Source organism: Ptychodera flava, unplaced genomic scaffold, assembly GCF_041260155.1.
Source record: "Ptychodera flava strain L36383 unplaced genomic scaffold, AS_Pfla_20210202 Scaffold_45__1_contigs__length_1260105_pilon, whole genome shotgun sequence".
Taxonomy (NCBI): Eukaryota; Metazoa; Hemichordata; class Enteropneusta; family Ptychoderidae; genus Ptychodera; species Ptychodera flava.
In genome coordinates this window covers 1,175,322-1,192,500 of record NW_027248367.1, presented here as the reverse complement: position 1 = coordinate 1,192,500, position 17,179 = coordinate 1,175,322, and the positions used below count along the sequence as shown (strand labels likewise).

At 36.5% G+C, this 17,179-nt stretch overlaps 1 protein-coding gene and 1 long non-coding RNA gene across 2 annotated transcripts in view; one reads left to right on the top strand and one right to left on the bottom strand.

Moving 5' to 3' along the window:
- Window positions 1-14,451, top strand: part of LOC139128151 (uro-adherence factor A-like) — a 44,019-nt gene extending 29,568 nt beyond the window's left edge. The window contains exons 5-9 of the mRNA XM_070693988.1: window positions 219-689; window positions 1,376-1,455; window positions 2,400-2,478; window positions 3,992-4,285; window positions 11,067-14,451. Of these exons, the coding sequence (XP_070550089.1) occupies window positions 219-689; window positions 1,376-1,455; window positions 2,400-2,478; window positions 3,992-4,285; window positions 11,067-11,395 (1,253 nt within the window). The 3' untranslated portion in view covers window positions 11,396-14,451. The remainder of the gene's footprint in view (window positions 1-218; window positions 690-1,375; window positions 1,456-2,399; window positions 2,479-3,991; window positions 4,286-11,066) is intronic.
- LOC139128205 (uncharacterized) lies at window positions 5,008-6,414 on the bottom strand. The gene is made up of 3 exons (XR_011551223.1): window positions 6,215-6,414; window positions 5,877-5,907; window positions 5,008-5,098 (listed from the first exon to the last, which is right to left on the bottom strand). It is a non-coding gene; the product is annotated as an uncharacterized lncRNA (long non-coding RNA).
- Window positions 14,452-17,179: the final 2,728 nt, after the last annotated feature.

Below are 17,179 nucleotides of genomic sequence, written 5' to 3'. Positions count from 1 at the left end.
AAATGTGGCATTTTGGTTTTTGAAAGAGATATTGTCTTCATTTAATTGTGCTAGTACAGCTTGTAAGTCCAGACTCTACATTTCATGCTATAACACTGTGGTGCACTATAAAGGGTTTGTGAATGAAGATCACAAAATCTGTTTGAGAGTGTACTGACTTCACTGCAAAGCTAGTTTTAGCCATATAACATGTTCTTCATCTGATTTCTAAATACCAGATTCAAATGCTTTCACAGTTCATGTTGGACTAGATGAAGAATCCTACCAGCAACAAATGAGAGATCTTGACAGTCAAGTCCAAACGAAAAGTGTCAGGGAGAAAAAGGAGCAATTGAAAGCAGCATGGGAGAAGATCCAAGCAGAGCTTGACAAAACAGAAAGTGAGGTTATAACAAATAACACTTCTCTCCAAAGAGTAGATCAAAACTGCAGGGATAGCTTTGGTGAAGGAACAGTTACCATGAGTACCAAAAGAGATTCCTTGGCAATCTCACTTGACCTACCTACTCTGTATAACCTGTACAGATTGAAACAAACATGTCTATCTGGTAGTTTTCCTGACTCATTTGAACCACTATTGATAACTGATAAGATGAGAGAGGAGGCTGACAAAGTTGGATTACAACTCAAGTTGAAAGCAACATATGACCAAGCCAGATTTGATGAACTGGAACTGTTCTTCATAAACAGTAAGTTTGCCGTGTTTCAAGCAAATTAAGATTATGTTTACAATCAAGGGTGAAAATACCTGACCAAACAGAAAATTTTATATTTCTATATAAATAGTTGTGGTAAATATGTTGCATTTCTCAAGTTTTGACAATTGGATGACGATTACATTCACTTACTGTCGCTTTATTATCACTGAATGCATTCTTCACATTTTATGAAGAAAGTCCACTTTAAGTAATATGTGACATCTCAGACATAACTCAGGGATACGTTATAGGCGTTCTAGGACAAAGAGTGTACATCTGAATCAGTGTAAACTGATAAAACCCCTACCTTATGATATTTCAGCACTGTTTGAGTCAAAACAGGTGTTTCTGGAAATGTAGCTGTATCAATCCAACTAGGAGATTCTCTTTCCTTGGAGAAAGCATCCCTAAGTCAGTCAATCTTCTCAATCTGGTTAAGAAAACAAGAGACTGCACAGTTCATATGTAAGCCATAGCCATGTTAGATGTAAAATATCTGCCTTTAGATAAAATACACTTTATTTATAACACTTTAACTTGAAAAAAGGATAATCAATCCTAGATACACGTCTGTCTGACAATCATAACCAGCATTTATTAGCAATTATTAACTGGAATTTCACAGAAGTTCTGTAGCAGCAAGTTGTCTTAGCTCATACATCCTTATTTTCATTCAGGAGATGGAGGTGGACTTGAACCTGTCATAATGTATCATGATGTCATTGAGGGAGAAGATGATGAAGAGATACTCACTGATGTAAGTTTACAATTATTACATAAAAGTATTTTTATCTATGAAGACAAGATATTAGAATATGTCACAAGTTGTTCATATTATATTATTCATCATAGAAAATGAAATTCATGATGTCAAGTTTGAAAGAACATCCTATTCAGTGTTTCCGTTAATGCAAAATCCTGCGTATTTTACGCAAAATTGTTCTGAAATACGCAAAAAAAAATCATGACTGTGTAAACTAATATGCATTGAGAAATACTGCCCAATGACACAGACGTACTTGGCTCCCACTACATTGCCTGAACGTGGTTCAATGCACCACAAAAATAGAACATGTATGCACCTGCTTGCAAGTAACATTTATTATGATATTGCAACATGTTAGACTTTAGTGGACGGCAAGTCTTTATGCAACATTGTATTTCATTATCAGAAAAACAGATGCAAAAAATTCGAGAATCGATCGAGTCTATGTTGTTGGTAACACAATACAGTGTCATAACGTCGCATGATATTTGGAAAGTGTTTTAGACTCTGTTGGGTTGCATTCTTGAGGTCCAGCTGGACTTTACCAGTATCTGCTTTTTGTTAGCCCTTTGAAAACACTAATTTCGTGGTCAGAAAGTATTTTCTTTGGACATGAAATCATTAGGCTGCTCCACGATCATATATGAGACCTACATCACGGCATTGAGAGCGTTCAGCTACATATACTTTGAAGCCCCCCCCCCCCCCCCAGGCTATTGTTTTTTGCTAAAAAGAACATGCACATTAAAGGACCCCCAAAGTTCTACAAAAATGACTGCTCAACTCACTTCAGATACCGATTCCTAATGTATGCATTTTTGATACATTTTACGCAAATAAAAACCCAGTTGCGAAAAATCGTACGCAAGTTTTGAAATCGTAACGGAAACGCTGGCTATAAAATATCCTGTTGTACTTTGACATCAATATTTCAGGATGAAGACATTGATCAGAAATCTCACACAATGGTCACAGGAAGAATTGATAATAGTTCTCAGACTGAACAAGGACAATGTAAGTATTTGTGGTTTATCCTTGTACATCTCATTGAGATTACTAGATATTCAAATAAAATATTACCCAATACCAAACTTTGATGGGTATCCATGATCATCTACCCAGGAGTGTATTGTTAAACATGTTATAACAGATCAAGCTTAATGTAATCCATCCTAGTTTTTGGCCATACTGAAACTCACCCTGGACAGTTTATAACACTGTTGAAGGTAATCATTGATGCATCCATTAATTCGTCAAGTAGATTCCCATAACGATTCCATATTTAAACTTTGAACAACTTTTCAGGTAATATCAATACATCATGGGAGCTGTCAATCATTTTTGGTCGTCCGTGGCTAGAACAAGGAACATGGCATTCACCTATTGAGAACGGAGCAAATACCAATGGTCTTCTCAGTCCCACGTACCTTCTGCAAAGTTATTCAAGATTTCCAGAGATAGCATATAGGCCTAGGAATTTACCTCAGATGAAAGTTACGCTATTTTTCGAGAACAAAAATCTCCTGAATCTCAACAGCATAAACAGTACTGTAACATGATGCCTGACCCTGGTTTCAATGCTTACGGCAGTATGCGCCTCAAAAGTGAAAGACTTTCAACCATTCTTACCAAATCAACAACAAAAATCTTGGGTCAACATGCAAAGTTTGGAATAAAAGAAGCTACCCAACATTTTGCAATACTTGAAATTCAAAAGGCCGCCATTCCTGTGTTAACTCTACGGGGAAAATAACATTTTATGAATTGTCGACAAACTAAGACATTGAAAGTCCTTTAAAATGAATCACCCAACAGTTAGTAGATCAGAAAAAAATAAATGGAGTCCAACTATCTGTGTTCTAGTACCTTATTGAACCCACGGAAATGCGACCAGCTTCAGGTTCATTATTTCCACATATTCCTTTAATGCAGGCATTACATTCTCCTGTTTTCATTGTTCGAGGATTAATTATTGCAGCAGTCTATGAAAATATTGATTTCATTAGACAACTTTTGGAGGTTTAGCATGTGGCCTGGACGTAGCACTTAATGACCTGGTCCCCTTGTTGCAGTGCAGTTGAAACAGTGTGGATAATGCATGAAAGTGTACTCTGTGCATCGAAAGTTCCGGTGGCAGTGGGGTTTCTACAAACGGGAAGCCCCACATTTGCAAAAAAACTGAAACACAAGGACTAAAAATTTGCATAGTGGATGTATTTTATCAGACCCTTATAATTATGACTGCTTTGTACAAAATGTTCATGTTAGACACAAATTTTGATCATATGAGAAATATGGGCTATTTGTTTCTTTATATTGACAAGCATATCAAAAAGATCGACACAAAAAACTTATGATGCACCAAAATATATGACAGAGACATGTTTAATTGTCCTAGAGTAGAACGACCGATGTATAAATCCTGGTATGTATTGTTCAGAGGTGACTTGGCTTTTGCATGTGATAATATATTAAGTGTTTTACACTTACTGTCAGTGTAAATGTGTCCATTTTATGTTGCTTTCAGCAATTGACGATATCCAATATACACTGGAGATGGAAAGGAGAACTCTAGAATCTCAACTGAAGGCGGCAAAGGAAGAGAAGGGTACCTTGGAAGACAGATGTAAGGAACTGACACAGAAGTTAGAGAGCAGTGAGCAGTCAATGGTCAGTCAACGCATTGGGAACAGTATGGAGAAAGAGAAATTACAGTCTGAACGCAAAGAGAACCAGAAGCTGATCAAGGAACTTCAGGACAAAGTAGCAGAATTAGAACATCAATTGGAACAATCTGATCTGAAGAAACAAGGAGAGAAAGGTATTAAGGAGTCTTTGATTGTATGTTTTAAATTACAGCGCTTGTTATTTGACTTTGGAGGTTCATTGTTCAACACGCACAGATTTCTTTTTTTACACCCTAAGGTTTGGCGTTCCACACAAAAAAATCACTCGACCGACATGCAACAATTTATCTAAAGTCACACGGAGTTCATTTTTGTCTATGCCTTGCTGAAAGAAACTTATTTATATATTCATGGGTATATTCACGAGTTTTGAGCCAGTCATATGTGTGAACCAAGAAAAAAAATTGAGAGGTAAAAGTTCTGCTACAGCTATTGTATTAATTTTTTAATATTCTGTATGATAAGAGAACATTCAGCCATGTGTCACAATCTACAAAACAATAGAAACATTATAAACTGTCATCAAATGCCTCAGAAAAATTCTTCAAAATGTGTGAACTTTTACTGAAGAAAATATATCCATGAATTAATTCAGTCAGATCCTGATATCATTAGAACGTTCCTATGTCTGTGTTTAGTACATCAAAAACTATGACATGTACAACTTGAACTTACACTCTACAAGTACTCCCTTGTCCCATGCAAAGGCAAAGATATAAACTATGGTATTGACATGAACTGACTCAGATTGTTGACTACAGTTCACATTAAGGTCATTGATGTCATGCCATGCCTTCATTCATGTCAGGAATGGCAACTTATGGAAATCCCGATTTTAATATACTCACTTACATGTACCTGCAAACTTTCAACATCACAGAACATCACACAACAATATAATTTGAAGTCTTGGAGACTTTCACTGTGGTATTCTGTATCAGCAAAATCTGAGAGAAAAAAATGTAAAGAAAAATTGTTACACGAGTGCCATACCGGTAGTACCGGGTACCTTATATCATTAGAATTGATGGACTTCAGGATAGATCTTTGGTCAGAGTGCACATTGTAGCTTTCATTGAAGGTATTGTATTTATGATTTGTTTTTTTAGGTTTTGTTACACCATTCAGAGAGCTGCTTGCATTGCATCAGTTGTTTACATAAATTTGTAACACCATGGTTACCTGCAGTCCACTACAGTTGTGATTGGTTTCATGGACAATAACAACTATTGACAGACCACTGTCATTGACAAAGGATGCTTTTAAAACTTGACACCATCTTTTTTTTCAAGTTGTAAAAACCTACAAGAAAGAATCAATTTGACACTTCCACTACAGCTGTAATGAACCACAGTCCCTGACTGCAGGAAAGTTATCATTATTACATGTATCAATTCTGATCAAATGGAAACACAGTCTACCATGTGTTGAATTACATAAATATCTGCCTTGTGATCAAGTAATCCTGTCTCTGTTATGAACAGTAATCAGCTGTAGGAAGAATTTTGTACAAACCTATTTTATCAGAATTGATGCATTCTGGGACAGACCTGAGGTCAGAGTGCACATTTCATAAATATGGACTATTTCACGGTTCATCAAAATTCCATGATTCATCACGTAAATTTTCGGTAATAATATTGATGCAGTTTGCCTATCACTACAGATTTGAAAAGAGTATTGCTTTCTTGAGAGGGTAAGACATTTTACTGTTAGGTGACTTACCACTTTTGAAGTTCATAGGAATGCTTGAATTCTGGAGCAGTTATCACCATGATAAAAAAAAACAAATCAATGATGATATCTGTGGATTTAACAGAGATAGGTTCAGAGTTGAATCTGAGGGAATTGTCATGTTTGCATCATGTGTTCTGTTACACTTCAAAACACAAGCTGCTACAATTTACTTTGCTGTAAACCCTGTGTTGAAGCATATGAACACTTTAGTCACTGCCCCACGTACATGTAGTTGTACCATGTGTTGAATGCAAACACTACTACTAGGACAACTGACTGAACTAGGACAGTGTTAAACCACGGTCCCTCTGTGGTTAAACTCTCACCTCTGAACTTTGACCTCATGCATGTATTGCAGTGATCACACTTTGACATCTTGTAAACTTTTCACCATTTCATTCAATTATTGCTGGTAGAATAACAGAAAAAAAATTATAAAATTTAGGAATCTATTAGGAATCTAAACTGCCAAAGCTAGGAAAAGCTTAACCTTTCCATATGACATGAATCTACATTAATTCGTAAAATACTGACATTGAGAACATTCAAGGGTTTATGCTGTCTTTACACAGTGCAGATTTATAGATGAAGGCAGAGAGTGGCAGCCATTTTGTTTTTTGCAAATGTGGCTCAGGAACACTCAAAAGTTGAAAACATTTGTTGTTGTTATCTCGACATTTATCTAGTCTAGGTTACCTAGGGGGTCAGACTGCACTTCTGGGCTCTCATCTGGCTGTCCCAATACAGTGTGGGGAAATCCCATTCAAAAAATTTCTGAGCAAGATGGTGTAATACGGACTGGAGCCATGCATTCTGGTGAGGGAATAACTGATCTATGTTGTAATTATCAAGTTTTGAAACAAAGTCACTGAAAAAATAAACCTTCAAAGTTACGCTGAAGTGGCTTTTGAAGTCCCTTTTTAGTATGAGCGTGAACCATGTCTTGTATGTCTTGGATCAGTTTATAGACAAGTAGAATACAACGGACCCAGGATATAAAATTCACAGTTCACACTTTATTACAAAGGCTGGACTTCAAAAGCCACTTTAGCATAACCTTGAACATGTTGAAGCTATATTATACATGATTTTGTCTAAATTACGTCATGGATAAGTTGCTCCCAGGATCCATTGCTCTTAATTGTCTGTAATGAATTATCTTGCTTGATAAGAAAATTTTGAATGGGATTTCCTAAGATTGTGTGGGGGCAGCCGGATGACAGCCAAAAGTGCAGTTTGGGTAACAGAAAGTAGATGTTTATCATAAAATATGATGGCTGATATTTTACAATAAATGTCACCAGAATGAAGAGATTTGGGCATAGGGATATGATAAAATGAATTAAAGGTCAAAGATTGCAAATTGCCGATTGATTTTTTGAAGAAACAGTTACTTACCAAGAGCCTGTCTTCACATATTATTTAAATGATCTCTATAATTGTGATGCTATGCCAGACTGCAGATATCTCAGAAAATTGAAATCTGTGTGACCATTAAAATGGAAGAAAATCACATTATGGAATGCAATGCAATATTTGTGTGTGTTCTTCTAAAGTTATAGGAATATGTAAATGATCCAGGAACTGAGTTAACATTACTACTGTCAAATTGAAAAACTGTAGTTATGTACAGTTCTGGTCAAAATGACTAGAAAAATTTAAAACAAGTCATTGACAATGACATAGTCCCCACTTGTAATAGGAGTATTAGTCTTGAGGGGGCAGGGAAATGTGGTCATTAAGAAGTATCACTGGAGTGTATATGTTGAGATCTATGGACACATAGGTCTATGTCGTTGTTCCCAATTTGAAACACATGAGGCATCAAGTTATGGTTCTAAATCGGGAAAAAAGATCAGACCTCTTGCTGTAGTGGCCAGCCAAGAAATACATATGCGCATAATAATGAGGTACAAGATGTGACATCTTAAGGTCTAATATCCTAACAGAATATGTGGCGTCATAAGCTGTCCCATCATACCATATATGAAGGGTGTAGCACTTGTGGTTACTGAGTTATGGACAAATATGTATATTTGAGGTCAAAGGTCACCAAGGACATGTGACATTTTGTCAAAAAAATTGTATTGCTAAGTTATCCCTATATACCAAAAATCAGACCTCTAGCTCTATTGGCTCGCTCAAAATTAGATATGTGCATAAGTAATGAGGTACAATATGTGGTGTCATAAGCTGTCCCATCGTACCATATATGAAGGGTGTAGCACTTGTGGTTACTGAGTTATGGACAAATATGTATATCTGAGGTCAAGGTCACTGAGGTCACGTGACATTTTGACAAAAAAATTGTATTGCTAAGTTATCCCTATATACCAAAAATCAGACATCTAGCTCTATTGGCTCGCTCAAAATTAGATATGCACATAATTAATGAGGTACAATATGTGGCGTCATAAGCTGTCCCATCATACCATACATGAAGGGTGTAGCACTTGTGGTTACTGAGTTATGGACAAATATGTATATTTGAGGTCAAAGGTCACCGAAGTCATGTGACATTTTGGAAAAAAAGTAGTATTGCTAAGTTATCCCTATATACCAAAAATCAGACCTCTAGCTCTATTGGCTCGCTCAAAATTAGATATGCACATAATTAATGAGGTACAATATGTGGCGTCATAAGCTGTCCCATCATACCATATATGAAGGTTGTAGCACTTGTGGTTACTGAGTTATGGACAAATATATATATTTGAGGTCAAAGGTCACCAAGGTCACGTGACATTTTGTCAAAATATCTGAGATATCTGCGTGAACGGATGGACTCATGGATAGACTCGACCCAATCTATAAGCCCCCTGGACTTCATCCGTCGGGACTAAAAACTGTGTCACTGCATCCTTTTTGCAATATGAATACGATGAGAAACTAAATTTTTATTTTTCTTGGCCTTATACATGGGAGTCTATGGACTGCCTTATACATGGGAGTCTATGGACTGCCTTATACATGGGAGTCTATGGAGACTGCCTTATACATGGGAGTCTATGGAGGTGAAAACTAAAAAGTCCTCTAACACGGCCAAATTTAATCGCATTGTGAAACAAATCGACGTGCATCTGTATGGGGTAGGGTACTATCCTTGTGCAAAGTTTGAAAGAAATTGACCTGGGCATGTCTGAGATATCTGCGTGAACGGACGGACGGACGCACGGACGCACGCACGGACGGACATGACCAAACCTATAAGTCCCCCCGGACGGTGTCCGTGGGGACTAAAAATGACTTCAACTCACAAACGTCTGGTGGAACATCAAAAGTTGTGAAAAGAAAATAAGAATTTTTGAGTTACAATCATGAAACTGTTTCCATGGAAAACAGATATTCCAAAACTGTATCAATTCATTGAATTATCATTTGGAATTTGGCAACAGTATGAGATCTATTGATACTAGAGAATTTTCATATTATTTTGAATGAGAAAACTGTTATGATGAAATTTTAAACAAATAGAATAAAACTTGCTATCGTTACTAGTAGCACACAATTGTATTAATGTATTGTCCTTAACCTTTTTAACAGAATTTTCATTATATTTTAACCCCTAGATAAGGTACAAAGAAAAGCAATTTTTTAGCTCTTATGTTGCCATGGTTACTTGTATGCACTATAGCACTAATGTATTTATGTACAGAAGAAGATCTTGGTTAAAATGACTGCAAAATTCAAACAAAATTCACTAAAACTTCAACATTTATATTCACACTCACAAATCTGCAGGAGAACACTACAGAATTTTTGTTAAAAATGTTCACTAATTAAAAATTTGTTGGCTAAATAAGAATTTTTTGAGCGATATTTATAAAACACTGCCGTGGATACTACCAAACATTCTAAGAGTGTTTCAATTCATTGGCATATCATTGAAAAAGTTTACATTCTGTGCCAGTGAATATTTCCAGGATAATTTATATTTCAACTGCAAAAAGATAAAGATAAAGATAATTTAGAGAAAATGGAATTAAATCTGTTGCCATGGTGACTAATAATTCTCTAGTGTAGTAATGTATTCCTACACCATGAGCAAGCTTACTTCAGTCTTACAACTTTTGCGAAAGATTTTTCATTTTACTTCAACAACAAGAGGGTTATGAAGAAAAGCAAAATTTGACCATTTATGTTGCCATGGTTACTTGTTATGCTTGCCTGTACTAATTCATTAATACATGATAAACAAGCTTATGTCCATCTGTTAATTTTTGCAAAAAAATTGGGATCTACTGCATAAAATAGTAACAAAAAATAAATATTTTGAGCCATTGTTATAAAAAAACGTTGCTATGGTTACAGTAATAAGTGAATGAATTCAAGTTTTGATACTTGACTACTACATCTTAAAAATAAACAAATGATATATTTGAAAAATTTGAAATTTAGTTTTAGAAATCAAAAAATCATTACAAATTTGAACTACAGTATGTGAATATTTCCTGGATAATTTTTATTTCAAGTTCAATAAAACAAAGTCATGAGGCAATGGTAATTTTGAGCAAATGGAAAAAAAATCTGTTGTTATATGTATCTATGTATTGGGACACTATGAACAAGCTTTCTTTAGTCTTACAACTTTTGTGAAAGAATTTTCATTTTACTTCAAAAGCAAAACAGAATATGAAGAAAAGCAAATTTTGGACATGTATGTTGCCATGGTTACTTGTTATGCATGATAATACTAATGCATTTATACATATCAAACAAGCTTATGACAATCTGTTGATTTTTTGCGAAAAAATTTTGGACCTACTACATAAAATACAAAAGTTACAGGAAAATAAATATTTTGAGCATTGTTGCCATGCTTACTAGTAATAAATGTATGACTTCGTATTTCAGTACATGATAGCTACATCTTTAAAATAAACAAATATGCCTAATTGGAAGAATTGGAAATTTAGTATAAAAAATTAAAAATGTATGACAAAAATACTGATTTGCCTATTTCTGTTGAAAATGTTGCCATGGTAAATTTACACAATGAGATAGAAGTTGTAAAAAAATAATCTTATACTTAAAAGAATCGATGTGAGTTTAAAAAAAAATTATGTTGCAGTGAAAAAATTATGTGAATTAAAGTGTTTCTTTTTACAGCAGAACAAAAAGTAAGCTGTACAACAATGCATTCAATAATTTTCACAGATTTGACCTTTGACCTTTCAGGTGACTGGTCAGTGACATTGGTTAATGGTCAACATAAAGACCAAGGACAAAAGTTCAAGAGGCCAAGAGGTTTAGCCTTCCACCGTGATAAACTTGTGGTGTGTGACAGTGGTAACAATATTGTACAGATATTGAACAAAGATTATACCTGTGACAAAGTCATAGGAAGCTTTGATGGTCAGTTTGCAAAGCCATTCCGGCCACTGAGTGTAGCCATCTCACGTTTCAACCACTATTTCATACTTGATGATGAAAATAAACAAATTGTTGTTTGTGATGAAAATGGTAAAATTATCAAAATAATTACTCTACCTGTAACATCAAAGTAGTCTGGACATAGCTCTGATGGATGACTTTGTTTTGGTCACTTTGCGTTTGACCTCTCTGGACATCATTGAACCTGAGGACAGAGATGATAGACTGGTCAAGTACACTCACAGTGGAAAGTATGTCAAAGAAGTCAATGGTCAAATTAGTGGCCAAGGACAATTCTACTGGCCGGTGTCTGTGGTTGTAAACAGCAACAATGTCATCATGGTTTATGACAGTGGCAATCGATGCATCAAGTGTTTTGACAGCGACCTGAATTTTTTACATCAATTCGGACAAAGTCAGCTATCAGGGGGCATTCTGGGATACATTGGATACATTGCTGTGGATGAAGATGATAATGTTTATGTTTGTGACTACTACATTGATAGAATCCTAAAATTTCGATGTGATGGAAAGTGGATCTGTAATCTATTGAAAGGTGATGTGAGTGTACCCTGGTACATTGCAGTCATGGGTGATAAAATTGGTGTTGTAGAGTGGAACAGTGACCAAATCAAAGTATTTTCCAAGTAGATAAAATACACCAACATGAAGTGTATGTCTACATGACATCAAAATGTCAGAATTTGGAGGAATTTTTTGAAAGGAATAATTTTGTGAGCGTTGAAGTTTGAACGCATTGCATTGACTTGACTGCATTGTTGACAAGGATGTCATGGCAACAAGTTGATTGCAAGGTTATTTTTACAAATTTAGAAGTATGGTTGTGGACAAAAATTGTGATTTTTGTCAGTCGATTCATCTCAGGGATGTTAGAAATCCAAAACGGAGATGTTTTGTGGATTTTTCATTTTGACCAATTTTGTCATGGAGGTATTTGACTGCCGTTGTACACAGCATACCCCAATGACAACATTGATCAAAATGTTTGTTGATGTTTAAATATTGGCGTTATTTTTCATTTTGAAACTGAAATTTTGGACGGACAATCTTAGAGATGCAGTCGCTCACTTCCTTTGTATACCGGTGAACAATCTTGCAAATTTTGTGAAATTTTTATTGAAAATTTTGATCATTTTGACAAGGGGTTGTCTACAGCAATATAGTACAGATACACCTTCCATCACATCGCCATAAATATCGGGCGGAATATCAATTGTGTGTGCAAAATAAGATGAGATAAAATACCTGCATATCTGATGATGTTAATTTTGTTGAAATCTGTCGATATTTCCATCCGATGGAGGAAGATTACTTCGATCACAGTCCCTCTATATAGAGGGACTGTGCTTCGATTTATGGCTTATAAACAATGACTTCAAACTAAGCAATCACAGCCATTCTAAGTTCAAGAGAGCCGTTGAGGGCGTTGTATCCAGGTCGATCTCACTATGTTGAGAGGGGCACGCGAGTTGGGTCAACTCTGGGCATTACTTCGTTGTACAATTGTACAAACTTTTCAAGGGTATAGTTTTGAAATATTCACAATGCTTTCGTTCTGTATCAGTGTGCTGTTTTCCTACTTTTGTTGTAAATAGTGACTCTAGACAGATCTTACAGTGAGAATTATCGGTGGTCCTTAGAAACGTGGTTGATGCTGTATGAAACATTGTATCAAAATTTAGACCAGTAACTAAGGACGCTTACATCACAGACGTAGACGTGCGTAAGATGTAAACAAACACGAAATGTGACACCAGCGTAGATTTATTTCTCGTGACGTTACTGAGAACAAATCTTTGTTTTAGATTTCAATCCAACTTTTACCAACATGTACAGGAATAGGTGAGCGTCACCTCGTGATTTTGATATCTACAACAGCAATATGATGACATTGTACACTGATATTTATATCATTTATATTTCTTCAGATTTTTCAGACATTTGGTAATTTACAAAAGACATAATTATGAAATTTATTTTCAATGCATTGTTGTGCTGTTTACTGATGGAAATTAAGGTATTAACAATAAAGATATAAGTTGTTTGAAAATTGTTGCATAGACTGACTGTTCGGTAGATTAATTTGTCACTGTCTGCCAGTACAATTTTAAATGTATTTTGAATCCTAAAGAGAGTTGAATGTATTTTATAGATTTTGCTGTGTAGTTTGAATACAATGAACTAGTACCACAGTGTAGTAGTGGCGATATTTTTGTCTGATGGGAAGTCTTTAATAATCTTACAAAATAATGGATGTAAACAAACAGTGGTTAAGTTTGAATTTGTTCAGATTTTAATTTTTATACATCTATGTACAAATGTCAATTTTAAACGATCTGAAATAAAAGTCAAATAGTTTTAAATCGTTAAAGCCCCAGTATTTGTAACTTTTAACAATTTTTTTCATATTTTTGATTAAAATGACATCCTCAGTATGTGAAAGTAGACCATAATTAATACTGAATCGCATGGTTTGCATGCCCAGCCCGCCTCACGATTAACAGTAAAAGGAGTGAAAAATGACTTCTTGTCCGGACCAGAAGTCAGCTTTGTTGACACACGAAACGAAACGTAATCACACCACCGCGCATGCTCAACCACATCTACGCAAGTTTTACTGTGGCGTCCGTAGAAACCATACGTATACGCTCTTCGAAAAGGTCTGGTCCATCGAAACTGGAGACTCAGCTAAAACGCGCGAAAGTTGGGTGAAATACCGGAAAGATATAAATATGTAAGTGTTTACAGATTGTTCCGACTATAATGAGCCGTGCAAACAAACGTCTTGAACAGCTAAACTAAAGACGGAGGCAGTCGATTGTAAGCTTCATGCAAGGCACTGCACGTTGTGACCGATGGTACGGAGATCAAGTTTGCTGAATGAATTGAGAGAGAAAAACATATATGAATAAAAATTCAACACTTCACCATTGTAATCATTGAACTAGTCGTTTCTTCCATTATGGAGTAAAATGAAAATTTCGTTTAAAATAAATGACGGGACTGATTCTGCTCCGTCTACTCAAACGAAGTTTTGTGTACGGCCAGGCTACGCTGCAGGCAACACAGCCTATCAACTTCGCATATCGTTGCCGTACGGCGTAATTGAAAACGCTCAGAAAGGAAAAATTATATCTTGAATGCAGTACAAAAGTCTTACTTATTAAATTTAAAAGTATTTCAAATAATATAATAATAAAATAAACGGGTATCTAATCCTCACGAGGACTACAGTAGTACAATTATCGGCTAGCTGCGATGCGATGGAGCTCCAGGCATTGTAAGCTTAGAAGTTCGAACACAAGAGAGATCCCGGCCTCACTGCAAAGTCGTCCCCTGCGCACCCGGCCCGACAGCAAACTAACCTCTTGGTTTGATTCTGTTGTTTATATATTTTGTATAAAATTCATGATACATATATCTGACTTTCACAACTGTACAATTTGCTCAGGACTGTGAGTTTGGCTGTAGTCTACAGACGATCGGAGGGAGCTAAGGCAGGCCCCAAATTTGCATGGACAATGCCCGGGACAATTATAGACGCAGCTCGATGAGAAAGTCATTCACATAAACCTAAATGAAGTGATCAATACAAAACTTTTAAACATCACTGGTTCTGAAAATTTATGATCAACGGTTCTGACCTATGGATTTTACACTGCGACGTTGTTTTTTGTGTGTTTGGCCGGCTACTAGTCCTGTAAGGCTGTACTACATGGAGGTAGTAGACTGTACAAGTGCAGCGGGGCCGGGCCGAGATTGGTGTGGGGCCTGCAGCAAGGTAAAATTGACAGCGTCCATTGCAGAATGCCCGCGTGTTATCCTTTCTCGTTTGGGAGGAAATTTACCGCTGTATTCAGAATGCCTTTTTACCAGTATAAAGCTCAGTAACTGATGCATCAAGAGCCAAGAGTCTGTAAATTTCTTAGCAGTAGCTCCATTGTTTTTTTCTAAATTTTCGCTGAGATACAGCAGTGCGTATACTGGTCCCGATCGTTCTGACTCAGGCGTTCACAGCTGTTTAGGGAGCCGTCATTATTTATAATTTGGGGGTCGGAGGAATTACATTAGAAACTCCGAAATTTTGAGTCACACACCACAGCCAACCATGATGACTTTGAGTAACCCCCTCTCTAACAGAACGTTTGGCTTACCTGAGCCCATGTAACAATATGTAGATATAAAAGCTCACCTAATACGCCGTCTCCGACCATATAGTATTGCTAAATTTGGATGGGTAGCATGTCATTATGGTATGGTTAAATGTCCAAATGGTTGTTGAACTCAAGTCAAATAAAATATACATTTCTATGATAATATAAAGGATGAATTCACAACAGTTCAGTTTTGTCCTAGATCCTGTGCACTTATAGTGATATCTGTCGAGAACATTTCTCCATGACCCAGCCTCTCCTTCCAACCCTGGTAACGACTGCAGAAAACTACTGTGTGACATCATCATCTCCAGTGTTGATCCTCATCTTTACTGTCGCTGGTGCCATTGCGTACATGAACAACGATATCATTCTCATCGTCACTATCTTCTCTTTCATAATAAGTATTGCTATAGTAGCACCTACTTGTAGTTTTTTGCCTTCCTTCATCTGGTTGATATTTATCTGTACTGTTAGAGTATTTTTCTTTTTATTTAATATGTATCAGAGTAATATATATATATATAATCAACTAATCATTATTTCATTGAGGCAAGAGTAAGACATTTTGAGCACCCCCTTATAACTTTCAATTTTTGAATGACCCCCAGGTCGTAAATACTGACGGTTTCCTTACTTGCTGCCAAAGGCCATCGCGTTCACTGCATTCGACTGCTTACCATACATGTTGTATGGTTACCAAACTATGTTGCTTCGATTTCGCAATCACCCTGCCGCTAAAGCGACAATCAGCTGAAATTTATTACATCAAGTTACTCAATTTTGATAGGTATTTGCCTACAGAAGTGAGCCAAGTGTATATAGTGTCGTCTTGATTTTACATCGGTACCCGGAGTTCTGAGTGACCAACTGCAGGGTGCGCATCGGTGCACTGCCGACTGCAGTTTGAATAATCCGTATATAACGCACACTGTACCAGAATAGAATGTCAGCCTCCTCTGCCAAAGTTCTGTATCCTCTGAAACACAGTAGCAGTACGTATTTGAACGGAGAAGAACAAAATAAAACCATTCGCAGGTCATTCAGCCGGCGACCATGGGTGGGTACCCAGGCAGTGTGGCGTGGCATGGCAAGGCCCCAGGAATGTTGCAGGCTCGATGATGTCATCAGTATCAGCGTTCTCGATCACGTGCACAGCCTACAAGTTGTCAACAAACCCGCGCGGCAATCCAACTCGATCGGGCAATATTTAGCGTTTGTATGTCACTACAGGAGCACAAATTTGGCTTATTTCTTTACTGAACAACATTTCACGATGGATGTAAGAGAATAATATGTAATTTCGAACGTAAAAAAAGGTTAAAAGTTACAAATACTGGGGCTTTAATGTTTTATTATCGGCATGTTTTATTGATCTGTTCCTCTTTTGTTCCGAAAAAAATGGCCAAATATTCCTATATCGCCATGATTGTTCCTTGTGATTTGATGAGATCAGTTTTTAATTGGGGTCATATCGGGTATAAACGTGTTTTCCAAACACAGCGTACACTTGAAACCTGCCGCCACAGTCTTGCAGAAGCAATGATGTCAAGTTAGTGAGACACTGCGAAGACGAATAGTTGATAGTCAGGGATTAGGCGGCACTGAATACTCTACAAGTAGTTTATTTTTTGAAGTTAAATCAGTGACATCATCAGTGTCGTAGACGTGTTTATAATGAGATTACAGTGGCCACTGGCGCATGTATGTTACATGACGGAGAGTAGAAGCAAGTCTGTATAT